Source organism: Strongylocentrotus purpuratus, unplaced genomic scaffold (assembly GCF_000002235.5).
Source record: "Strongylocentrotus purpuratus isolate Spur 01 unplaced genomic scaffold, Spur_5.0 spur5_scaffold_4, whole genome shotgun sequence".
In the NCBI taxonomy this organism is placed as follows: Eukaryota; Metazoa; Echinodermata; class Echinoidea; order Camarodonta; family Strongylocentrotidae; genus Strongylocentrotus; species Strongylocentrotus purpuratus.
Window position 1 is genome coordinate 28313557 of NW_022145610.1, and position 21127 is coordinate 28334683.

General features: G+C 37.4%; 2 protein-coding genes across 2 annotated transcripts; one reads left to right on the plus strand and one right to left on the minus strand.

Annotated features, from left to right (window-relative positions):
* Positions 1-781: 781 nt before the first annotated feature.
* On the plus strand, positions 782-2910 carry LOC115929235. The gene is made up of 3 exons (XM_030997830.1): positions 782-993; positions 1285-1460; positions 2091-2910. The coding sequence occupies exons 1-3, from the start codon at positions 886-888 to the stop codon at positions 2209-2211; spliced, it is 405 nt and encodes a 134-aa protein (XP_030853690.1). The 5' UTR covers positions 782-885; the 3' UTR covers positions 2212-2910.
* A 2296-nt stretch (positions 2911-5206) lies between these two features.
* On the minus strand, positions 5207-17824 carry LOC584214 (serine O-succinyltransferase). Its single transcript, XM_030997856.1, has 10 exons — positions 17393-17824; positions 16387-16600; positions 15749-15861; positions 13298-13418; positions 12298-12377; positions 11330-11479; positions 10429-10612; positions 8685-8838; positions 7401-7492; positions 5207-6117 (listed from the first exon to the last, which is right to left on the minus strand). Exons 1-10 carry the CDS (start codon positions 17686-17688, stop codon positions 6046-6048), a joined length of 1476 nt encoding a protein of 491 aa, XP_030853716.1. The 5' UTR covers positions 17689-17824; the 3' UTR covers positions 5207-6045.
* Positions 17825-21127: the final 3303 nt, after the last annotated feature.

Consider the following 21127-nt stretch of genomic DNA (forward strand, 5'->3'; position numbering starts at 1 on the left):
TTAAAAAAAAAAAAAAAAAAAAAAAAAAATCCATGGTTGACCTAAAAAAGCTGACCTTACCCCCCAACGGAGCAAAATGTCAATTTTTCAAATTCGAGACCCCCCCCCCCCCCCCCCCCCCCCCCCTTATTCAGCGGTCGGCTGAGTCGTTGCGATTTTTTTGGGACCAAAAAAAAAAAAAAAATGTGTCCTCTTACCTCCCCCCGCTTATTCAGCGGTCGGCTGAGTCGTTGCGATTTTTTTGGGACCAAAAAAAAAAAAAAAAAAGTGACCTCTTACCCCCCCCCCCCCCCCCCCCCCCCGCTTATTCAGCGGCTGGCTGAGTCGTTGCGAAATTTTCGGCCCGATTTATAAATGTTAAACCCCCCCCCCCCCCCCCCCCTTGAAAAAATCCTGCGTACGCGCCTGCTTAATATGATTTGTAACGGAACGACAAACGTCCAACTTGGGTCATTGCGTTACAAAGCTATTTAAAATACAATGTTTTATCGCTTTGATAAACGGTTGATATCATTTTTGTTAAACAATTTTATTAAAATGGCTATATACATTCTATTGTTCAAAATTGAAAATGCTCTGAAATTGCACCGTAACGCTTGAAATTGAGCTTTTCCGTCAAGGAAGGTTATAGTACTACCAGTAAAATTATCAGTGTGATAAAATAGCCAAAGGTTAAACGGATGCTATGAAACATGCACCTTAGAAAATGCACATATTCTCAAATATCACTTAAAAACTACCGGTACATGTAATAAATTCATCAATATCCCGGTCAATATCTCCTCATATATTGAGGTTGGAAGAGGAAGAGCTGTGACGGGGACATTAATTGTACTTAGGCAGGGAGAAGGGGGTAATGTGAGAAAAATTTAGTCCGTTATCAAAATGCCGACTGTGATAGTGTCTACCAATGGCCCTCGCCAAGCTTTCCCGGACGACTTTCTGGCAGAAACGGTCAAGTTGGTCTGCAAACATCTGAACAAGCCATTCAAGGTAAATAATTTATTTTGCTGTAAGCAGGCGCGTAGGCAGGGGGAGGGGGGGGGGGGGTGAATCCCCCCTTTGTTTTTTCGTTTTGTTTTGTTTTTTAATTTAAAAAAAAAAATGGACATAAAAAAGGTAACCTTACCCCAGCATGAGCAGAAATATTGATGAAATTTCTTTTTCTTCTTCTTCGTCCCCTCCTGTTTCTTCCTCTTCATTACCATCAACTTCTTCTTTCTCCTCATCTTCTTCTTCTTCTCCTTCTCCTCCTCCTCATCTTCTCCTTCTTCGTCTTGTTAGGGAGTTGCAGTGATACTGTGCAACAATGTCGAGATGCTTGTAGGTGAGGTGATGGACCAGGTGGTTAAAGTGGAGGTTTTCGGAGTAGGTGACTTCCAGGATGACATAAAGAATGACCATTTCGTTTCTGCCGTGATCGAATATCTTAATGAGACCACGGGTACACCCACAGAATCGTGAGTAGAAGCTAACAACAAAATTAAAAAAATTAAAAAAAAATATTTTAATTTTTTTTTTTTAAATAAAAAAATAACAACTTTCAGACGAATAATATTGAGTAAAAGGGACTGAAAAACAGATTTAAGCTCCAGGAGCAAGGAGAGAGAGAGTAAAAGAAGAGAATATGGAGGGTAAACAACAATTATAGGAGGAAGAACAAAGAAAAGAAAAAAAAGGATAGGAAAAAATACAAAAAAGAAGTATTATAACATGAAGAACAGATGATGGAAAAGCGCAAATAGATGGAGAGAAAGGAAAATATAGATTATGGAGGATGGGTAGGGAAAGAGTAAAAAGAAAAACAAAAGAGGAGAAGAAGAAGTAAGGAGGGAAAGAAGCAGAAGAAGAGAAGAGAAAGAAATAAGAAAGAGAAAGAGGAAAAAACAGAAGATGAAAAGAAAAGAAGGAGAAGAAACAGATCAAGAAAGAGTGAGAAAAAGCAAGAGGAAGAAGGAAGAAGAAGAAGTAGAAGAAGAAATAGAGACAAGTTATCGACTTCAACAAATATCTCAATTTCGTCTTCTTTTCTACAAATTCATGTCTTTCCTAATATTGGTTTCTCCTTTTTCTATCTGACGTTGTCGCAGGATCGCTGTTTCTCTGAAAGATGTCTTGCCCACTCAGATTGGATTTGCTGGTGGAGAGCTGGCATTCGACAAAATACAGAGACGAAAACTAGCCCAGGAAGGGCAAGAACTAAAACATTGACGTAATACCACCCTATATGTACCCCAGTTACAACGACAAGACCGACACTAGACAGACATCAAATTTTTTCTCCCGAAAGGCAAACTTATCGGTCGGTTTGGAGTCGGTAAGACAGTGTCACCGAGATATATACCGCAGGGACTTCGCTGAAGGGGACATGACAACATCAAGCGCAGAGGGCAAATCAGAAGGGACAAAATTATATTAAAAATTAAATGCAAATGTAACTAGACTCATGATAAAGAAACACAATATGCTCTGTTGTTCAATACAAAACAATATATATTTAATATATTTCAATAGAAATTACAGTACATCTGAAATTATGTGACAGTAGTATTTTGAATTTACAATCAAAATAAATGTTTAAGATATAGAGAAAGAAATACATTTGCATCACAAAATTGATGGTTGTTAGAAGTAAAACACAATTATTTCCACTACTAGTAATAGTGTTATTATTATTGTAATATGAGAAATAAATGTCTTTAACAGGTGAATAAATAAATAATTCCAATAAAAATAATACCCCTTATTCACAAAAATATAATTTACAGTGTAAATATAAATAAGTATACATGTATAAGTAATTGAAAATAGAAAACAAGAGACAATGAAAAGTGTTTAATTCAGAAATGAGAGTGAGGAAGGGAGCAAGTGAAAGAAAACAAAAGAAATGTTAAAGGAGAAATGAGGAATGGAAGAACATGAAAGTGAAGTGTTTTTAATAATAAACACAAAAATTAGAAGTGAATACAAAAAACTCATGGGCCCGTATTCAAGTGAAGTTTAAACCTAACGCTGGGTTTCACTTTGGGTCAAAATCAGGTTTGATAAAGGAAGTCAGTCTGAAGTCTAAATTCTTCCTTTGATAAACCTGATCTTAGACCCCGGACGGGTTTAACTCAAGAAGTATAATACAGACCTTACAGTTTTATACTGTATAGCTCAGTCGGTAGAGCAGTGGTCTCCTAATCTGGTGACCCAGGTTCGAAACCAAGTCGATGCCCTAGTGCCCTTTGGTAAGGCATTAATACTCATTACCAGGTCCCTCGGAGAGGACCTAAAGCCGTGGGTCTTCTGGTTGCTTACCAACAAGCATTTATTGCTTTCTTAGCTGTCAGGCAAAATAACCACCACCACTTGTTCCCAATCCTAAATTTTGTGAGTAGACAAAAAATATCTTGTTAAATATCAAACTTAGCGAACATAATAATCTATGTAATACAAACCCTTCTTTTCCCTTGTGTTATTATTAAAATAGTACAGAGATGTTTGACATCATCTGAGCAGAAGCAAACCAATACAATTGACAATTTTAAGAATCTCCATTAGAAACAATATTAAAATACCAGTGAGCAGCTATATACAATAATCTATTGATATATAAATGGCTATGGTTCAAAATTGCTTAGTATATACAAAACAGAAAAATGTCCTAAGACTGATGTCTTTGTATTATGAGTGCTATTTAAATTGGAAAACTCTATGTGAAGATGTAAAAGCTGAAGAGAGAGAGAGGAGGAAAAAAGCTGAACACTTTACTTTGGCTTCTTAGGGAAGTTCCTCTGATGAGTTTAGTTGATTGAAAAAGAAAAAGAAAATTTATAACAACCTCCGAGTGACGGTTTTGAGCTTGTGTTAAATTCTATAATTGTTCAAATATAATGAGAGAATTCTGTTCATTCTAGTGGCCAGAGCACACCTTTCTTATCAGAAGAGCTTGATACTGCAATACATGAAAAAATTCATATTAGTACATATACATGTTCATGATCTAATTTATCAACGAAGGCACTATTCAATAAAGAGTTTCGATCGATTTGAATCAAATAGCAATTACGAAATGATGCTCACAGAGGGTGTCTCAGATGGACAATTCCGGTAATGTATTTAAACTTCAATGCATGCTTTGCTGACTCCAATAATGCTTGCAGAAGGTTTGTCCAACCTAGCACAATCTGATGCCAACAAAATGGAGATTATCACAAGGAAATAGTCGTTTTAACACAAGAATTAAAATAAATAAGCAAAAAAAGCAGCATGTATTGTGGAGTTAAAAATGAAAATGTCACGCTACTCTTTTGCACTGAATTTAAAGGCACTACCAGTATATAAAATGGCCTATTGATAGTTTTCAACAACACCCTATGGAATCTGCTCTTGGGGATATACAAAGATATCATATTTCAAAACAGAAATTATTTTCATTTCATCATTATTTAACTTTATTGTCCTGTAGAAAGTGCTACAAGGCACTGTTTCACTCAGAAGCACAACATTAAAAGACCAACCTGTCTTCTAGAACTGTAGACCAAAATTCTTATCTCATGATGATAATGATAAGTAGCAATAATGACGGCAGTACTGAAGTCTCAAAGGACTGTACAAATTTGTTAATATCACACCTTTAACCAAATTTTGCCATGATAAAAAATTGTGACTCTCAAAACAACGAAAAATGCATTTTCAATTCAATCAATATTGCTAACTTACTTTTCAAGGTGGATAAATTCAACAAACACTGTCTGACGATTAAAGACCTTAAGTAATTTTTAATCATGATTATTCAAATCTTGAAAAGAAAAAGATGTGACCAATTACTTTTGGTTTTCATGACTGTTTCTTTTCTTATCATTTCTTTCCTCAGCTTGCAGAGACATGAATTGAAAATAGCAGGCGCGGATCCACGAGCCCAATTCTTTCGGCCCGGCTATGGCAAGCCCTTTGTGTAAAAACTAGATAAACTCTGTTTTTCTCAGATAAACTCAGTTTATCAACAGATAAACAGAGTTTATCAGTTGATAAACTCAGTTTATCAGAAAAACTCAGTTTATCAGTTGGTAAACTCAGTTTATCATTGATAAACACAGTTTTTCTGATAAACTGAGTTTATCTAGTTTTTACACAATGGGCTTGCCATAGCCGGGCCGAAAGAATTGGGCTCGTGGATCCGCGCCTGGAAATAGATAGACTTCAACTCCCCCCCCCCCCCCCCCCCCCCCCCCCCCACATGGTCCCAATGAAAGAGGTTTGGATCATAAACTTTGTCAATAGAAGGGGTACAATCAAAGAACAGATAGTTTTAGCGAACAATATAACTACCCCACCCCTCCCTCAACAAATACAAATGCAAAGCACATCTCAAATTGTATAGGGATCAATGACTATGGTTCCTTGAAAACTGCAGAAGCGAAGATGGAGGTTTTCCTCTTCCGCAAGCATTTTGAGGCAGACTGCCCCACAAACTGAAACTGACAGCTGAATATTTTAGCTCTTGTGTTTTCTCTAAATTGATTCCTTTACAAAGAGTGTGTATGATTTTTGGTTTATAACAATATATGTTCTTTATGCTGTATTTTGTCCACGATGTCTTTCGTGCCCTGTAACTACACATAAATTGGTTTGTCCTGTGCTACTATGTCTCCTTTATTGTGCAAAGTTTGATCAATAAAGTGATGTTTAAAAGAGAAATCTTTGAGGAAGAATCACCATATAAAATCAACTACACCAATCAATATTAGATATTTAGCATTCAAGTTTACATTCCTTTTGCTCTCAGTACTCAGTATAGGTGCTTCCAATTGACAGTTGAGGGTGAAATGTCAAAGTTTATGCCAATCATGAGAGCTGAGTTGTGGATCAAGGGTAAACCAAGTACTCTGTAACACTTAAACTATCATCATTTACATCAACACCAATAACTAGCGTACAAAAAGATCTGCCCATCGCTCTAAACAAGTCTGCTTGCAGAGCTCAAAAATTGAAAGCAAAAGAAGTCTTCTGAAGTATGAATGGGGAACAGGTCTTTGGTTTGAGGTCTCTGCTGTTCTGCTACTTCTTCAGCCTGCTTGGGGCCGCTTTCCGTACTAAGCCATTTTCCTTCAAATCCGTCTCCAGCTGTCCCTACAGACAGGATTAAATAATGCAGACTCAGTCAGTGGTTGAGTGATTCACAGGGAATCTTTTTTTTTTAATAATGTAATCATAAATGGATTGGGTGCAAGTCATTTGTTGTGCGCAGTTGCAATTCATTTACATGTTCAAGAAACTGCCGCAACTTTTTTGCGGCGTTTTACAGCGCCATATCTAAACAAACCTTTAAAGAGCGTTGTACTGTGAAGCCATAAACTCCCATGGCTATTTACTTAAATGAAAACTGATACAAAAACTGAATATTGCAAGTTTGCACAAATTTCTTTTTGTTCAAATGCCCGTTGTCCACAAGTTGTGGCTGTTTTGTGTCACAAAAAAATTCTAGTTTTTTTTTAAAGTCTTATACCTCAATCTAATGACAAATTACAAATTTTTGATTGGTTATTTGTGACAGGAAAAATCTGGAATTTAATAGATTTCTTGACTTTTGCTCTCGATATAGCATAATTTGTTCATTAAGTATTTGACAGACTTTATTTTACACAAGGATAGTATGACTTAAAGATAAAGTTGAGTTCTGGTCATGCGATTGCATTGTAAAAGAAACAGTGTGGAATCGAGCAGAAAAGGTTGATCATCTAGCATAGGTATTGGTTTGTACTGCAAGGTTCTAGAATCATCAAAATGATAAGAAATTTGGCCCAGTCTTGGTATAGTTTACAAGCACTGTACACAGAAATATGTATATGGGACGACACAAACATGTGGTATAAAAATCCATCCCAATTTTTATGCTGTTACATGCCATATATTTAAAATATTAAAGGGTTTTTAACAAAGTTAAATCTGAGATGCAAGGCCCTATGTGTTATCAGTGTCTGTGTTATATTGAAGCCCTAAAAAAATTGCGCTTCAAAATGATCAAGAAGTGCCTTAAAAAATTAAAAACCTTTGAGTGACCAGTTTTACCATATACTTGTTTTCCCCAATAGACTGTAGTGTTATGAAAACCGTTTTGCAAACACAAAATTTGATTTCGATTTTCAATCATAAATATCTTGATAATCAGACAGGCAATCGGCTTGTAAAATTCACGGGGTTCCTGACTGACCTAAAGGTTTATAATTATCATTGCAGCATGAGCTAAATCAAGGATTTTTTCAAAGGATCTAAGACAAAGTTACCGGATCCCTTTAAGGCACTTGAAGAGCCATGCTTTTCAACTTTTCTAATCTGATGTTCTTTCACACTTGCATAATAACCTCTTCCCAGAACTCAACCTTCTCTTTAAAATTCAGGAGCTGAAGCACTACCTTGATTGCACCACCGACGCTGGTGAGATCCAAGAGGAACGTGTCATGCCCAAAGATGGAATTGAGTTCATAGAAGCTCACTGCTTCATTACCTGTGTAGACCCAAGAAAAAGAATCATTGTAACAAAAATAATAATAACATTAAAAATAACATTAACAATAACAATACCAATGACAATAATGATAATGATAACGATAATGAAGATAATAATAATAACAACAATGATGATGATGATGATGATGCTGATGATGAAAAAACTTCTAATTATAATGATAATAACAAGAATAATGATAATAATAATACTCATTTAACATTTATAGTACACAATTAAATTTATCAAGTTGTTGTTCGAATGGCTATGTAAGGTTCTCAGTTTCTAAACATGATGTGGATGTCAATGAAACCTCAATAAGTACTTCTGAATGGCAATGGAGTTTGAATACATGGCATTGTTTTCTTCTTCATCATACCTTTTCCAGCACACTGAGCTTTTTATTGTTAATTATATTGTGACGCGCTCAGAGTGCGCCCATTCATCGAGCCCCTGTTGCTTTTAAAGGGAAAGTCCACCCCCAAAATAAGTTTGTTTCGATAGAGGCAGAATAATAAGAAAATCAGGTGAGTGAAAGTTTGAGCAAATTCTGAATGAAAATAAGAAAGTTATGAATTATTGAAGTTGTGATCAATCAAATACAAATTGGCAACTCTGTGACTTATTATATGAGCTCTCCTTCATTTGCTTTGTGCATAATATTCCATAAAATCATGTTTTCTTCGTTATTGATGACGGAATATATATTTGTTCCTTGCAGGGGGAGTATAGAAACATATTTGCAATTATTATATTTAGGGTGCATGTATGATTGAAATTTTTCTTGAGGGAAAATGAAAATTTTAGATTTTTTTAGTACTGAGCAAATGGAAGTTGAGCTCGCATGATACGTCATAGAGTTGCCAATTTGTGTTTGATTGATCACAACTTCAAAAATCCTAACTTCCTTATTTTTAATCGGAATTTGCTCAAACTTTCACTGACTTGTTTCTCTCATTTTTCTACTCCTATTAAAACTAACTTAATTTCAGGGTGGACTTCCCCTTTAAGGATCTATTCTGTACTCTTAGTAGATTTAATCATGTCTTCGTTGTTTTTTGTTTTTCCAACGTGTATATATATCTACAATGTATTTCTCTCTGCCTATTTTTACAACAATGTATAATGTCATTTTTTACTGTGATTGGAATATAAAAAATAATTTTCAATTCAATTCAAATCAGTTCAATACCCGATGCCTTCAGAAGATCAGCAATCTCCCTCTGTTGCCAGATAGGGATCAGTATGTCCGTCTGCGCACCCAGCACCATGACCGGGCATTGAACCCTCGCCATGCCTTCTTGAAGTGAGCTGAACCCCTCCCCCATGTCAAACATGTCCATAGCCTGGGAACGTAATGCAATGAAAACCAAGAATTTAAATTCAATTTCATTTCATTACATTTTTATTTATTTAAACATGGTAACTCTCTCAGTTGAAACAGCTGTTTTTCAGAAAGTCTGTATGATTTCATTTAAATGTACATAGATTCAGATTCTTCTTTTGATTTTTTTTTAAAGTGGACTCAAGTGGCACAGGGAAAAACAAATTTGAGTCCAAGATACTTGTTGATGCACGCAACATACCATGGACTGGGGCCTGGGGCTGTATTATGAAAATCATGTTAACTTTCATGATAGGAACAATTATGCTAATTGTCAAAATAAACTAAACTAGATGGAATTGATTGCGCATAGTCGAAAATGATGCCTCCGCCATAGAACATTTTTACAAACCAAAACGGATGCAATTTTAAAAATTCAAGTATGATTGTAATCCATTAGTCATCTTTAATAATGCATTCACAAGCTATTTATAGGCATCCTTAATGAGCCCCATGACCTTAGACCTGATGACCCTAAAATCTAATCAGTTCATTGGCTCTGCAAGAAACATATATATATACATGTCTTGAGTTTGATAGTAATCTGTCTTTTGTTTCTCATGATAATGTGATCACAAGCTATTTGTGCATACATTATGAGCCCTGTGACCTTTGAACTTTGACCTTGTGACCCCAAAATCTAATCAGTTCATTAGCTCTGCAAGATACATGCATGATTCAAGTTTGGCAGGAATCCATCTATCGGTTCTAGAGATAACACGATCACGAGCTATTTTGCATACATAATGAGCCCTGTGACCTTTGAACTATGACCTCGTTACACCAAAATCTAATCAGTTCATTGGCTTTGCAAGATACATGCATTAGTCAAGTTTGGCAGGAATCCATCAATCGGTTCTAGAGATAACGCGATTACGAGCTATTTTGCATACATAATGAGCCCTGTGACCTTTGAACTTTGACCTCATGACCCCAAAATCTAATCAGTACATTAGCTCTGCAAGATACATGCATGATTCAAGTTTGGCAGGAATCAATCAATCGGTTCTAGAGATAATGCGATCACGAGCTATTTTGCATACATAATGAGCCCTGTGACCTTTGACCTTTGACCTCATGACCCCAAAATCGAATCAGTTCATTGGCTCTGCAGGATACATGCATGATTCAAGTTTAGCGGTAATCCGTCAGTCGGTTCTTGAGATAACGCGATCACGAGAACGGGACCTACGGACGGACAACCAGAAAACATAATGCCTCCGGCTACTTTGTAGCGGAGGCATAAAAATGTGTGGAACTTACACTTAAAATTAGTGCTTGCGAATATGTTTCTTTTAACTTTAAACAAATGCGGGCAGCTTTGAGCAGACATTAACCAATGACTTGTCCTAATTGAGGGTGTTCTTGTTTGTGACAATTAACATTTGTTTTCAGAATCCCCCCCCCCCCCCCTGGTACTTGAGGATTAGTGTATTTAATAAAATATGGGGTATGATGACATGGTCTTGATCCTGGAACCTCCCGGTCCAAAGACTCCCGCTCTACCACTGAACCCCCACACAACCAATGACAGAATAGTTTTTTAACTCACCTTTGAGATGTAAAGCAGTGAGTTGGGGTCGTATTTGTTACTGAATGTTTCTCCCTGGTGCATGATGTATTCCTCAATCTCAAACGACGGGCAGAGCGATGGGGGTTCAGCCGGGTCTATCAGTTTCCTCCCGAACCTCTGCTTCCACTCTGGACCACTCCGGTATGTGATGGTAGCGATCTCTCTGAAGAGGAAGATAAGAATGTTATTATGTTATTTTGACAGTTTGTTTTTGCAATGGTTTCATCCCGGTATAAACTGAAAGCATAATCACTGTCAACTGTAAAACCAGCATGATTGCAATCACCCCATTACTACAATCATTATTATGAATAATGTTACCATTTAACATCATTGTTACAATCATCATCACTATCAAAAGGCAAATCAAAAAGCAATCTCATCATGTTAGCGGTCTATTATTTCGCTTTCATTACATAAACTGCAGTCTTTTTCTCCATCACTTGTTAACATCATGACCTCTATTACTATCATTGTCATCCTCCTCTTCATCCTTATTATCAACACAAATACATTACCAGCCATCATCTACCCAATCAACATCTTCATCATTATTATCATCATCATCAATCCATTATTATAATCATTTTCAAAATAAAATCATCATAATCATCATGATGATCATCACCACAACAATTTATCACAAGGATAACCGCCATCATCAGTATCATTATCATTATCATCATCATCACTATTGAAATGAAAAAAATTAAACATAACATTTACATATTGATTTAAACACAGTGTTTCAAGGCACGAACTATTCCCAATTTTTGAGATAGCAGAAAACAAGATGATTGTATAATGTCATTATCAATTCAAAATTGTTGGAAACGTTCTGGGCCAGACAAAATGAATTCTCTAAGAATCAATGATATACCTTGCAAGCTTCATTCCCATCTTGGGGTAGGAGGTGCCATAGTAGTGCCCTCTCTGCCAGTTAGGGTCTGTCATGATAGCTCTCCTCTGCAGGAAGCGAAGAGCGATGGAGCTGGCATAGGTCTGGGCACAGGCTGATATTGAGACCACCCTGATGAGGTAACAGTAAAAACAATTTTAAGCTAATAACGATGAAAAAACAATGATTATGACATTTCCATTCTCTGGAAGGATAGATGATAGAGAACTATTTATACTATTCCAATATCACCGGTGTGTGTGTGGAGAAAAGAAAACGTTGCAACTTCTCCTAGCCTGGCCACATCTACCAGACCCTTGCACCCAAGAAGATCTGGATGCACTGACTTGCTGTGCGATGCAATGCATCCAACACTGGATTGGGATAATTTAAATCAAGAGTGAATATTGTGGCGTAGTGACGCGAGAAGAAGAAGATAATGAAGATCATTGTACAACTTGCATTTTATGGAAGAGCAATGCAGGACATGAAAGCAGTCTAGGTCTTCACCTCAACTTGCCACAATATCAACTTCTTTGATTTTGGGCATTAATGGCAAGACAAGACAAGATAACACATGACATGAAACAGATTTTTTAAAAAGTTATCTTGCAACTCAAGTTTAATTAATTTTAGATATAATATTCATATGATGATAATGACATGGCCAAAAACCATGGTAGCCTCATCACTATTGATAATAGTCCAAATGTCTACTTCAAGAACATAAAAGTAAATTAATTGTACAGCTTTCTCATAAGCAACAACACATAATGTAAGTGAACTATGGAAATAAGAGAACAAATTTCTGATGTAACAACACAATCATGCTCTATACAAGATATTGACAGTATATATATATGTCTCAGTCTCACATTAAATCATTTTGGTGCACTTTAAATTTTCAAAAAACAATTTTCAATGAACAAGAATTGTAGGAGATAACTAACCTTCCTACTCTCTGAGGGTAGAGGGCAGCAGCCATCACTGAACACATACCACCGAGCGATGCACCAACAACAGCATGGACCTTGATACAATCATAAAGGATATTATTTTTTTGAGTCCAGAAGAAACTGTGGTGGGAGTGGTAAAGAGAAGTGGATTGAGATGGAGGGGTGATGTGTCAAGAAGGGAAGATGAGGAACCAGAGAAAAGAGCCTGGGTGTGGATGGCATAAGAGGGAAAGGATGACCAAATATTTCATGGCAAGAGTTAGTGAAGAAAGAAAACAGTAAAATTTTTCTAAATGAGGTGGATGCTTGAGACAAGAAGAAGTGGAGGGAGGGAGTGTCAGCATGGGGCAAAAGTCAGTAACCCCTCGTAAGAGGGAAAATGATGCCTTCAATAATGACGATGATGACATACAATTGTAAATATTAGAAAATCCATAGAAATTTGCATGGTTCATAACTCAAGTACATGTAGACAGAAATATTGCAGATATTCCAAAGATTTGTTTGTAAAAGCTCTGTAACTCACGAGGATAGAACTGTTTTCTGAGTGATTTCTTTTTCAAGTGCAAGCATGAATTTTGTAGAGGATATTTGTTCATGCTCATGTGTTAACTGATAGTTCTCCTTGACTCAGAAAATCAACATCACCAACTAGTGATCAGTTTTATAGGGACTTGTCGACATCTTGAAAAGCATTATATGAATTTGTTGACAGACATACAGACATACTAGTGGATTTAAAGCCCATCTGTACTAGTTTGGCTAGGAGGGATTAGACCACCCAGGAAGGTCACTGACATCAACTCAGCTCTCAATTAACGTAAGAAGAAGAGGATCATGGGGGACCAATGCATGGTCACCGATTAGGCATTGTTTTCTATATAGAGGGAGCAAGTAGCTACAAGTAGTACAGTGGGCCTTTAAAAGGGCTATAGTAAAAAGTTAAAAACTATTGCCCTATAACGATCTAGAGAGCAAACTATCACAGACCTACCTTGTCTATGCCTAGGTGATCCAGGAGCAGATACTGCACTTTCACCATGTCCTCCACACTAACCACAGGGAAGGTTGTCCCATAGGCTTTGCCTGTGATAGGGTTGGTGGAAGATGGACCTCTGTGAACAGAAAATATTGCAGGTCTGATAATTACCCGATTTAAATCGGTTTTTCCCGATTTTTTAGAATTATTTTGTCCTGATTTTTTTTTTCTTCCTGATTTTATCCTGATTTACCAGATTTCCCCCTTATTTCTCTATTCTTCCCTATATTTTCCCAATTTTCTTTCTCAAAAGGGCAGGAATGTTGTTGGATGCCATTTTTTTTTTTTTACTCAAGGGGGGCGTGGGTGATTTTTTTAGTGCTCATTATATACCTCACTTAAGTAATCCAGCAATCTGATTGGTCGAAATTGCATTCATAAACTTTAACTGTTCCTGTAAAAACAGACCTATTTTCCCAATAACCATGGTTATTGGGAAAATAGGTCAGTCTCCATGGTTACCCCATAGGTTTACATGTTAAAAAATGGTTTGAGCGATCGAGGATACCGTACGTGTGCGAAGAATTGGTCAGTAATTTCAATACAATTGAATCTCGATCGATCTTACCGACAATTTTATCTTGCATTGTTGACATGAAGACGAAACTAAACTTCCAAAAACAAAAAAACAACATCTGCCGATAGATCTTGATCTAAGTTCGTGCCAATATGCATTGCAAAAGTAAAAGAAGGGCCCGATTAATGGAGCAGCCGCGAATCATCAATCACGCGAAGCCGTTTTAAATCCATTTTAATGTATATATTAGAGAAAACTGTTAAGTATGGTAACAGAGCGCGATAGCCGTGCGGTTTAAGTCGCTGATTTTAGATACATCACCTTTTGTACGCAAGAGATCGAATCCCATCTTCGACTAAAGTTTTTTATTTTTTATTTTTTATTTATTTATTTATTTTTTTTTGGCATATAAAAGTATTAATGACTGCTTTAATATTCGAGAAATAGTTGTTTTTATACGCTTCTCGGGAAGGTTACAATTGGGCTATTGCCCTCGGCACGCCTCGGGGCAATAGCACAATTCTAACCTTCCCTTGAGCGTATAAAAACAACTATTTCTCTCAAAGCAGTCATTAATACTATACTATCACCCCTGAATACTGTGAAGTCAATACACTGTTGTACTACAATTTGTTCCTGCGACAAGTGCTCCATGAAATTTCCTTCACTAACCAAATTCCTTACTTCAACCTTGATACCAACACAATACCTAACCCTAATCCTAACCTAACTCCCAACTGCAACTCTAACCCTAACCCTACACCTTGGATGTAATAAAGCCTGGAGCAATTGTAGCCATAGCAATTGTCACTATAGCAAATAAATCACCCAATATCAAACCAGAGAAGTCATGGTCTATTGGATAAGTCATCGGAGTGTGGATCACTTGGTTCACGGTTCAAATCCCGCGGTGGCACTAATGTCCTACAGTGGCAATGCATTAATCTACCTTTGCCACTCAATACCCAGGAACGAAATGGGAACCTTGTATGATGACGAAAGCCTTTGCCGTGTTGATGGTATTCCCTATTATGCTGCATAAATCCAATTTTATTATTATTATTACTATCATTATTTATTATCAATCAAAATGATATTGCACTACATGGGTGTAATAGTGAAACCTGTAGATAAATAATGCAAGATGACATAGGAAGCAATCTTTATGGGGAATTGGTCTTCCTATACAGCTACTCAGTTCTATAAGAATCAATTCTCAAGATGCAGTCTTTGTAGATAGGTGTAATTTATATAAAGGTAGCTAAAGCAGATTTGACACTACATGTCTGTTGTTAAGCATCTTTCTATTTTGTTAATTGTTCATTGTATATGTTAATTAAGCGCTTTGTATCTACTTGTAGAAAAGGCGCTATACAAATGTTCATTTATTATTATGAAAGAAGTTTGCTATGTTTATTTTAGTAGGGCACTAGAAAATACAATTGAAAATGAATTAAACAAACGATGAAAGGACTCAGAGTTAGAACAAAATCTTACTTCATTAATTTATTCCTGTTCTTTAATTTTAAAGAAGAATTTACAACAACAAAACTGTAGCAAATTCAGAATATAATGCACCATTTTAAATCAAAGAAATCTGATAACTTTTTGAGGGAGGGTGTGGATTATCAATCATTACTGTACATGGTATCTGTAGAGAACCGAAATGCTAATGTCATATTTGCTTGTCGTCCTGGTTACTGGTTCTAATCAACAGCGCCTGCGCATGAGGTTCACCATGAAATCATTGGAGCAACAGACAGGAGAAATTTAGTGTTAGGGGCTGGAGTGATCACCACACCATTGTTAAGCACAAAATTGTTTGGAACCAGCAACCTTGATAATTTGGCCAGTATGACATCACACTTCTGTACTCTATTTTTACCTACGTTGTGCCATAGCAGCCTCCTATGTGATTGCCGCAGATGACAAAGAATTTGTCTGTATCAATGGCGCATCCTGGTCCAATGAACTTCTCCCACCATCCTGGGGCTTTGTTTAACTGTCAAAAACAAAAGTGGGGAAATATGTGTCAAGTTCTGGCAGGTTTTTTTTATGGAAAAATGTATTGAACTTTTAGGAAATATATGGAATTTGTACAGATATTGAGATTGTTGTCTTCATTACTGTTTTTATTATAATCTTTCTCATTACAAATACTTTCATTTCTATTATCACCATCCTTATCATTATCCTCTTCTTCCTCCTCTACTCCTTCCTCTCTCCTCCTTCTTCTTCCTCCCTCCTCCTCCTCTTCCTCCTCCTCCTCCTCCTCCTTCTTCTTTGTCTTCTTTTATCACCTCCATCACTACCACCATCATCATCATCATCATTAGTACCACTTTCAACCGTTAACATCATCACCATCAATATCCTCATCACCACCACAACCATCATCACTGTGATCCCCACCATAGCCATTAACATCACCACCACCACCACCATCACCACCACCATCACCACCACCACAATCATCCTCCTCATCACCACCATCATGTCTCTTTTTGTTAACATTGCTCAGTCTTACCGGGTGACTTCTCACATGAGAGCTACTTGAGAGCCCTGTGAACACTACAACCACATTGCTCATGTCATGGTTAAGCTCTCCCCAGGTCTCATATGCGATATTCAGCTCCGGCAGTACACAGCCGTTGTATTTCAGGGAGTAAGGCTCATTGTAATGAAAGTTCTGGTAGCCTGAGACTACCTTTTGATAGGCAGGATCGGGGCCTGACTCAGGTCTAAAAAAAAGATAGTAACAACAGACAAATAGATTGTACTTGTTGAATGTAATTATACAGTGTATGTGTAAAGTAAGTCTAAGAAATCAAGTTGGTAGAGCAGTGGTCTCGTAATCCGGTGACCCGGGTTCGAAACAAAGTCGATGCGCTAGTGACCTTTGGTAAGGCATTCATTCTCATTACCAGGTCCCTCGGAGAGAACCTAAAGCTGTCGGCCGTCTGGTTGCTTACTAACAAGCATTTATGCTTTCTTAGTAGCCAGGTAAAATAACCACCACCACAAGAATTGTATGGATAGGAGACAAATACTTTCAACCACATGTGAAAATTTTGTGATGAACATGGAAATCCACTACAAATATCTTGCGTTTTCCCATTTGTAGACTAGCATGTGTATATGTGCACCTCTGCGGATCCAGGGGGCTAGAGGAGCCACGTCACACATTAAGACCAAAATAAAGTGTGTCCCTTAATTGTCAACATCGGTAGAAGTGCTAGATCACAAATAGCATCTGAAAATGTGACAGGTTGCCCCCTTCTTGTCTATCTGAGATCATTTTTACTTGTAGCCCCTGCCCCTTCCCCATCACTCTGGCCAGAGAATTATGGATCCACCACTGAATGCAATTAAAAAAAACATGAAACTACACTAGCAACGCTACTACAGGGCCCGTAACACAAATCTTAGCAATTGATCGTACAACTGATTTTAGCAATTGATCGTACAACTGATTTTAGCAATTGCTTTCACAGAGTGAGTTATAACGTGGAACTGCACCACAGCAAACTTACGTTCTTGCTAGGCAAGGGAAGTCCGTTTCCAGTCCTTTGAATTTCAAGTCGCTTCCAAAATCTGGTAGCTCCAGTTGCTGAAGAACAGCCTTCTGTTGCTGATCCGTCGATTTTGCTTTACATAGTGTGGAAGATCTAGTGAAAGTTCTATGTGGGATACGCACAGAGTTGGAACAGAGAGGCTTTCTCACTAGTGTATGTTGTCGTCTGCAGAGGGGCTGGGTTGATGCTGTTTCAGGCTTAAGCGTGTTTGAGAGCCATCTCTGCACAAAAGGGGTTAGCCGCTTCCCAGACATTGTCTCTTCTGTCTCTTTTGTTCAAATCTGTTGTTGAAAGTGCAAGCTCTTGGTTTAAATCAACTTCAGGAAACTGTCATCCGGCCTGTCTTGGTACTGAGTGAATCCTGTGACAGCAATAAAAACTTTATGAGCACATAAATCACACATATTCCTTGCCATTTAAATAGTTGAATTAAAGCACAAAGCTTGTCCACAAAAATGCTTAATCATACCTCTTTTGCTTCTAGAAGAGCATTGTTATCTGCTTTACAATCCGTTGTTTACAATTATTCCTCTATGTACATTCTACTATGAATTGTTATCTGCTTTACAATCCGTTGTTTACAATTATTCTTACATTCTACTACGTACAGGAAACACAAAGGGATTAGCAAATGAAAACAAATGACAGATTCCAAGGAATATCTTTCTCCTAATAAATAGCTGGCAGTGCAGGTGGGAATAGGCTAGTTTATCGGTGCTTGAAGACTATTCAGAGTAGGCAGTCAATATTTGTTTTAACAGGAGACAAAATCCCTTATCAACTGACTATCCAATCACGGGGCAATGACACAGCACTTTGGAATCATATACATTGCCTAGTGTCACGATCACAGCATCACCTCAAATCGTGTTCTTATTATTCGGTCAAGCTTGATAAATCATTTGAACCTCTTTGTACAGAGTTTATAACAGAGGAAACTGATGTATCGCAGACTCAATGTGACGAATCCTAACCTTAAAAAAATACTTAGAAAAGAAAAAAACTGCTCAATCATTTTTTAGCCTTGGAAAAGGTACTGGAAGATATAAAGAATTATAAGGGGGAAAGAGAGAGAGAGAGAGAGAGAGAGAGAGAGAGAAAGAAGATGTTTATTATAACAGGTTTGTGTCATTCTTATTCTTGTACTGTTGATGCCCTTAAGGCATAAAAGTAACAAAGTGAGAGGAGATGATGGACATACGAAGTCTGAATCAAATAAACTATGGCAGCTGATTATATGTGCATTCTATTAATACATAAGACACATTATTTATCATTAACTCTTTAAAAAAAAAAAATTGAAAGTGCTCACTATCCCCCCCCCCCCCCCCCCCCCCCCCCCTGTTGAGCAAAAAAAAATTGCATACGATACGGTACGCTTATTAATTTTACACGTTTGGTGCAAGGTTTTTTCATAATCTGGGAGATTGCAGGAGAAAGGACGTGGTGGCGGGAGTCTCCTGCTACGACCTCGTGGGACGGCGGGAGAATGAGCGTTGTGGCGTGAGACTCCCTCCAAATGTGGGAGGGTTGACTGGCCCTGAATAATACATCTAGGCTGAGATACATGAACTTTACTTTTTGATAGATAGTTAGATACATTGTTATTGTTTTTGTTTAATAGGCAATTCTCGATTTGAATTTCAAAATTCCAAGGACAATAGCATATTTTCCACATTCACACATGTAATTCAATCCCGGTTTGCATACACCAATTGTTAACAATGTACTCTTGATACATTAAATCAACAGCAAAAACAAATATTTACATTCAAGAGCTATAAAGGACTCATCATCAAAGGTAACCCTTCATTTATGAGATATCTTTAAAATGAGTGTATTTGCAGAATATTATGGTCCTGATATTAAAGTGAGGTATATCATAATATGGTGTTAGACTGTGCCACTTGTTCAATTGTCTTGAACTGAAGGAAGCACATTCTGCACGTCACCATATTCTCCAAACTTGTGTCATTGAACGACTGAATGGGACACAAAGATATCTTGCACAAGCTGATGAGCATATCTGACAAGTCAGCATGACTAGTAAAAAATTCTTATTTGATCTATGATAAGCCTATCAAGTGTCAATATTAAATTGACCTAGGATGAGGACAAGGACATGTACCTCCAAGTTCTAGGGCTCATAGTGCTACTCCAATCAGGGAATGGGTTGCGAATACACTGCTGCACTCAAAATGAACACCAAATTCAATGGAAGCAGGATATATTTGATGAACGATCTGGGCCTGTTTCACAAAATGTTATCGATAACAAGTTACAATAATTGTTATAAGCTACTGAAATCGTGGCATTCGATTGGCTGTGAGCAAATGTGTCATAGAAATTTAGCATTTGTTATTGATAACACTAACGTCCTTTGGCAAGACATTGATCTACATTTGCCACTCTCCACCCAGGTGTTAAATGGGTACCGGTAGGAAGGAATTCCTTAAAATGCTGTGAGCGTCGAAATCGGCAGCCTAGCATAGCCGGTGTTATGTTGGAGCGCCTCGAGGACCTTGCAAGGTCGATACGTGCGCTATATAAGAAGCTAATATTATTATTATTATAACAAGTTTTATGAAACAGGGCTCAGATTCACGGTCATCAGGGTCATCTTCAACACTTACTTGGCTAAAATTGGAGGTTTCCAATTTGAAAATGGTATTTTTAATAATTCTTTTCCTCTCCTCATGCATGAGCTAGCCTTGACCGATCCCAGCTGCTCCACACAAGACTATTGGTAAAAAAGCATTACAAATTGGAAGGCATTCATGAATACCGGGGGAGGGGGGGGGGGGTGTACTTGGGTTTTAGTACAGACGTTTATCAATCAGATATGATTATTTACGTCTAAGGACCGACATTTAACGTCACCATCCTAAAGGGGGGGGGGGGGGGGGGGGGTCTATTCATATGTAATTCTATATGTACCGGTTCATATGACTAAGAATATATTCAGTGCTCATATTGTTGGACAAACCCAGCTAGGTCATTTTAATCTTTAGAAATACTACAGACTCAAAAAACATTATCACAGCGGTCCAGCACTCATATCATTAATGGATAAACCTGGTTAGGTCATTTTCAACCTTTGAATTTACCAAAAAAGGTCTGTATTCAACAGAGATGTTTGCATTGTATTCTGCAAGTCATGGTGTAAAATAACATTTAACCAAATTCTATCTATACATAGAACATGAATTGACAAAAATATTCTAGAATTGGCTCCAAATCGTCTTATCATTAAGTAAGTAGCAAATTAGCAATACTAAAACCCCCATTGTTGTTTTTTACACTGTGTGTATTTGCATTTCGGACAGAACCAACATTGCATACTCTTGTAAGAGGTCAGCGTTTTTGTAACATAAATTGCATGTTTGCTCATTATCATCAGGAACACATGGAGGATTGAGTGTCAACAAGACATACTCCATCCATGATCAGTCAATGGAAAAGGTCAGCTCTGCCAAGTTTTTAAGTGTACACATCCAGCAATACATGAAGTGGAATGACCATATTAGCCTGGTTGCGAAGAAGGCAAACTCCACCCATGCCCACACACAGCAGCATTACTATCCTGGCTGAGTATTAAGAGGGGCAACACTGTACTGCAGTACATTCACGCAATATTTTGTAAAACCTGCTGCATGATACTTTCAAATGATATGATAAACAATTTAATTTTTG